At 32.9% G+C, this 6407-nt stretch overlaps 1 protein-coding gene across 1 annotated transcript; it reads right to left on the bottom strand.

Moving 5' to 3' along the window:
* Positions 1 to 4590: 4590 nt before the first annotated feature.
* On the bottom strand, positions 4591 to 5223 carry LOC147830023 (melanoma-associated antigen 10-like). The gene has a single exon (XM_087190660.1). It carries the CDS (start codon positions 5221 to 5223, stop codon positions 4591 to 4593), a length of 633 nt encoding a protein of 210 aa, XP_087046786.1.
* Between the last annotated feature and the right edge of the window lie 1184 nt (positions 5224 to 6407).

Below are 6407 nucleotides of genomic sequence, written 5' to 3' on the forward strand. Positions count from 1 at the left end.
CTGAGTTTCCTGCCCACTTCAGCCACTTCATTTTATTTATTTTTCTTTCTTTCTGTTCTGCGGATTAAATCCAGGGTCATACATGCAAGCATTCTACCTCTGAGCCATACCTCCAGGCTATTTCATTTTTATTTTGAAACAAGTTCTCTCCTGCTTCAGCTTCCCAAGTAGCTGGGATGACAAGTGGGTGCCACATGGGCATCTTTAGCCACTATTTTCTAACACCAGCCTTATCTAGCCATGTATTATTTCCAGAAGATTCCCTTAATGTCATTCTTTTAGGGTGGTGACTACAGTTTCCCTCTACTTCAAATCATCATACGTATCATTGCCAGAACCAGTATATTAAAATATAGCATCAATTGACCATTTTCCTCCTCAAACCCTTAGAAGAATTTCATTATTTTAGTATTTGAGTACAAGCATGTCTGAAACTCTTTGAGGTAGGATTCATACTTTTAAATCTTACTTAATGTTGGAAAATAATAGAAAAAGAGAAAGTAAATTACATAGTATATTGAAAATGATAATTTGTAACATTTTCTCAGTGAGATATATAATATTTAGATGGATATTATCTGCTCCTAAGCATTGACTAATGTATAGAAAATTATATATTAAAGGAAAAAATAAACAAAATTACAAGAAGGTAGAGTTTAAATATATATTATATCCTGCTCTTTTTCTTAGGTAATTACAAACTGTTATTTAGTACCTTAGATGCTCTAAAAATGTTTTATTTTACTTATAATACTACCGCAAGTTTTGCTCAATAATTTTCTATACTTTCTTTTTATAATCCTTCTGTCTTTGTTATTCTGTTACATAGAATAACAAATAAGGATGTCTTAGCTCTGTGCATCCCCTACAAAACAATAAAAGAATCTGAACATAGGTTTGCACTCCAACAGGAAGAGCTGAAGTCAGCAAAGAAAGGTATTCCCGTGTTTTTTGTTACAGGATGCTTCTGTACCAGTGCATTAATTATTTTACAAGCTGAGGAAACATTGACAAGAACCTCTGCCAAGAAGGCTTTACAAGTCTAAAGGAAATATTTTGCTGTATAAAAAATGAGCTTAAATGATTACATATTACAAATTCCAATTCTGAACATGGATATAAGATTGTTAAAATACAAAAAAATGATTTGTTCTGCACTATTTAGAGAGAATAGAATTGTGTACTCAAGAATTCTGCTGTTTGTGTTAATATGAGAAACCAAATTGCTGAATTTGTTGTTTGTATAGATGTTTATTTTGCTGTGGTCGCTATATTACTTTCCTTGGGGTAACCTAATAAAGTACCACAAATTTGATGGCTTATAAATAGAAATTTATTCTCTCACAATTCCAAAAACTAGAAGCATGAAATCAAGATGTGAAAAAGACCATAGCTCCTATAGGAATTCTAGGGGAGAATCGTCCCTTATGTCTTATGGTTTCTGATGGCTGCCAATTTCCTTGACTTATGGCTATATTGCTCCATTTTCTGTCTCATCTTCATCTTTTCCCTTCTGTGTGTCAAATCTCCTTCTTCACACTTACAGTAAAACTTTTCATTAAACTTTAAATCCAAACAGATAATTCAGGGTGAGCTCATCTTCTTAAAATTGCTAATTTAATTACATTTTTGCCACATAATGTGCTATTCATACATTTAGGGGATTAAGATGTGGATTTATATTTTGATAATCTCCATAAATGTTAGTTCTTACTCAGCAAATACAATCAGGCATATGGAAATGTGATAATACAGTGTTTGGAAAAATATTTTCATTTTGGCAGACAAAGTAGCTTTAAAGAAAGTCCATGTCAAATTAAAAACAAACATACTAAATCAGGCTTTCCATTGGGTTTCCCTGAACCCAGAGGGCATTCTCAAAATCTTAATGAAATTGTAAATGCATGGCTCTTTGTTCTTTCTCTTCACAGCATTGAAATTTCAGTTCTATCCCAGCTTATTGATGTATTTACAAAGAAATGAGGGAAGTGATTGCCTCTTGTTTTGCCCTGTCTTTTAGACAATAGGAATAGATCCTATATCTGCATTTTTTGTCTTTAATATAAAAATATATTTTAAAGGAAAAGTCATCAAAAATGCCATCATTATGTTATATCAATATATATTTGTTTATATATATATATATATATATATATATATATTGGTATTGTCTCTAAGAGTCTATTAGGATACCGTTACAATATCTGTACCTGGATACAGTGTGAGGTCAGTTTTGCATTTTGAATATGAGTCTTCAAATAAGCACATATATTGAAGTGTCTAGAAAAATGGACTTGCTCATTCTGACAATCCTTCTGCAGAATTTGAAGCTTGCTGCTATTCTTGACTTGTTTTAATAATTTTCCATATATAAATGCCCATAGGATGTGGCTATTTTGATTAGAACTGAATAAATACACATTTCAGTGTGGAAATACACAGGAAGACACTGTTAGTATGTACAGTGAGAAGGCTCTAGTTGTGAACAAGTATGTTACTACAAATTAGACACTTTTACAGAGTTTCCTTCAGTATTTATAGTTAATGGAGATAGTCAATGCAGTCACTATGTAAAAGAGTAAGAGTTAAAATAGCTATTGAACTTTGAGATTGCATATAAACTGAATTTATATATGTGTGTATACACACACACACACATGCACACACATATATATATTCCCACATATTTTGGAAACAGTGTAATAATTTATCTTATTTTCTAATGGCCAAGTGCTTTTCTAGGATCTGTTATATGAATTTGCACATTGAATTTAAAGAGCTTATTTGATGCATTTTCTGTGTTATAGACTATGCCTAAGAATGTTTCTTCTTGATTGCATATCTGTTTTGAAACAATTACTTCAACAAACATGCTCTACCTAATCCTAATTGGAAATGTTGATTATCAATTGTTCAATCAGTACAAAAGTAGTCAGTTTGCTAGGATTTTACATGCAGTTATTCTAAGTATATACCATATATTGAGAGTATATGTAAGTAACAGGAACTAATGGAACACTCAAACATGTTAAGCATGTAATCAATCTAAATAAAAGGAAGCATTTCATTATTTTTCTGTACCTTAACTCACTTTGAAATATTGAGAAACCCAATATACCTTTAAAATTTTTCTTTTAGCATATGAACATTTTAACAGTTAAGAAGATAGTACCGACAAATTTTTAAGAATCTGAGTATTTTACATTTTATCTCAATACTCTTTCAATGTCCAATTCATTCCAGTGTTATAAATTGTGAGTTTTACAGGTAGAAAAATGAAAAGTAATGCAATCCAAGAATGTTTCTACTGCTTACTCTCATGCAGTTTTGTGATATGTGAGTGACAGAGTTTTCTTGTCCCTAGTCTTGAAAATATTAAGGTTTCATTCTAATATATGTAGGTATTGTTTTTGTATAAAATAAACTGAATGCACCAGGAATTTAGAGCAATGAAGAATGAAGAATAAAGAGACCTTTTCATTTTTAAGAATATATATTGGCTGTAGTGGCAATATAAGTTCCAAAAGGTTAAACCTTTCCTGATACATTTTCCTGCTGCTGTCATTTTGCTAAGGATGAGCATCTCAGCCATTTCCATTTTTGCTTGTAGCTGGATCAATATTGCACTCTGGTTAGCATAGTTTTCATGACAAAATCTTGGTTCTTATAGATTTCTAAGCCTAGATTGATAGTTTAAAAAATCACGTTTTGGTTTTCCCCATTTTTTCTTTTCTCTATTCCTTACAATTTATAAATCCAAAATAGTTTTAAAACAATTTGTCAAGATCTATGAAACTCCCTATGACATTATGGCTGAAATGGCATTGATTTACACATCAATTTGAAAAAAGTCTCTATGTAGTTATAATTTTTCTGTCTATGAACACTTCGTTGTTTTATGGCTTTTTATAAAATTTTATAGTACATTCTTATATTTTGTAATTATACATATTTCATTCAATTTTATGTACCTTCTTGTTTATTTTCTATGAAAATTTATATTTTGATTTTGTTTACAAAATTTTTCTTCTGTGTATATGTATGTTACATGTAGAAACTTTTTTTTCAGGTATGCAATAAATATAAGTTTAATAGTATAGATCAACAGGGGAAAAGGATTAAGCAGCAGCCAATATTTGATTTTCATCCTTATCATTTTTCTAGGGTCCCTCTAACTTGATGTAAACTTACAATTTTCAAGGAAATTCCTATTCCACTCCCATTTTATCATAAATAGATTGAATAGTTTTTCTGTTTGTATGATAAAAGAGGAAAGACTGTTGTATTTGAATGGAAAAGGCACTCCATTTGGGATCAGTGTCACACAAAATCACATTCCCATCAGAAAACACAAAAAATACCACAAAACTAAAAATACACAGGAGATCAATACCATTTGATAAATATGCAAGCTACTTCAGTCTCCCCCCAAAAGGACCAATACTTCAAAAAACCATAAAGAAAACCCCTGTCCATTTCCAAGTAACCCAAGCAGAAGAGACAGCAAGACAGCTATGAATGCTATTTTAACCCTCCCCTGGCCCTTCACTATTTTGAAAACTGCCTGCTCTCCACAGAGAAGAATGGGCCTCATTTATTCTTGGGGGAAAACAAATTCACTGACACCTTTGGGCAATATCCCCTGTTTCTCAGGAACCCTGGCTCTATACCTAGTTCTGCTTCCAAAGTCTCTTCATCTAGTTCTGGATAAGACTTGGGATCTGTTCCATTAAGATGGGTCATATGAACTAGGAGTTTCATCTTGCTGGTTTCAGCCTGAGCCCTTGGACCCCACGGGAACTCATAGCGAGCAGGATCACTGTTAGGAATCTGCCGGTACGTCAGGTACTCTTCCCATACTAAATCCTCAGTGATGAATTTCCAGGCTTCCTCAAAATGAATATGCTCAGAGTAAGCTAACATGTCCCATCTTTTCACTTTTTCAGTTAGGTCCTCCTCACTGATACAGTTGCCTTCTATGAAGATTAGAGACAGGACGAATATAATGATGTCAATTTTGAGAATGATTCTTTCATTGTCACCATTTGGTATCCCACTGTATGTAAGAACCAAAATGGGGACTAGCTCATACGTATTGCCAGAATAATTCACTTTCCTGATTTTAATGCCAAATCCCAGCAACATGGACTCACAGAGTCCCCAAAAATTCAGCAGGAATTTGTTACAGTAATCATGGGGCAGAATATGCAGCATTTCTTTCATGGTGACTCGCTCTTTCTTTTGATACTTGTGGAGCAGAAATGACACCAACTTACAAAACTTGGCACATTTAGAAGCACATTTTGCAGGATGTGAGAGAAGTGTGTATCCTGCAAGGATCTTGAACCCTCACAGGATTGACACCTTTGACTGGAAGCCATGAGGACAGCAAGAATTTGTTGAGGACCAGAAGCCTTCAAATCTCTAGTGCTGGAAAATAGAGTGCTGAGCAATAGCAATTCAGCTGCTCCAAGAATCCAAACCCAGATTTTGAAAAATCACAACTGAGGATTCTCCACTGCACAGTGGAAGGCTAGCAACAGAGGCAGGAATGGGTTATTTTCAGAGTCTCAACCTGGAATGTGGCCTTCTCTCTCACCCTCCTGTAGGAACTTATTAAATGTATTAATAGTATTCAGTTGATTGACAGGAAAAAAACAAAGGGAAAGATCAATAAAACAGAATAATTAAAATAGTAAATATTTGTGTAGAAAGCATTAACAGAAAACTGACAAATAAATTAAAAACTTTAATGATATTAAAATTGAGTTGTGGGAAAAAAAAAACAACAACAGGAAAGTCTGAAGGTTAGCTAAGTCCCCCCCCTACAAACAATAGAAAAAAGAAAAGAAAAGAAAACTAAATGAAGAGACTAATTACTAAAGTAAAAAGTGAATATCTTTAACAAACTTATAAATTTCAAAATGATTGTGAGGAGAAATCCGTATTAGATGACAAGAAATTATACAAACCAGATGATACAAATTTTCAAAACTGATTCAAACATAACTGTAACCTTATGTTATATATTTTAAAAAATCTATCCTAGGTATATTTTAACATTTGCCAACAGAAATATTTAGATACAAAGATTTATAGCACCTTTATTTGAAATAGTCCAGAACTAGAATAAGCAAAACTTACATATACAGATGACTCAATAAACAAAACGTGGTATAGCAATGCAATGGAATTTTATTCCCCTAAAATTCAGAACAAACTACTGATAGGTGAATGACATTCAGAATCATTACCATAAGTCAATGGTAGTGAGCCTATGGCAGTGTGCCTGAGCAGGCTGTATTCTTGAAAGTTCTAAAAGCATTGCCAGCACTGCCCTAAGTAATGAAAGGCCTAAAAAAGAGGCTGGTTATGATGCCAATTAAGAGGAAATTCCAGAAAAGTAA

This window comes from Heterocephalus glaber, unplaced genomic scaffold, assembly GCF_053883595.1.
Source record: "Heterocephalus glaber isolate CG9 unplaced genomic scaffold, H.glaber_assembly_v1.0 deba00000331, whole genome shotgun sequence".
Taxonomy (NCBI): Eukaryota; Metazoa; Chordata; class Mammalia; order Rodentia; family Bathyergidae; genus Heterocephalus; species Heterocephalus glaber.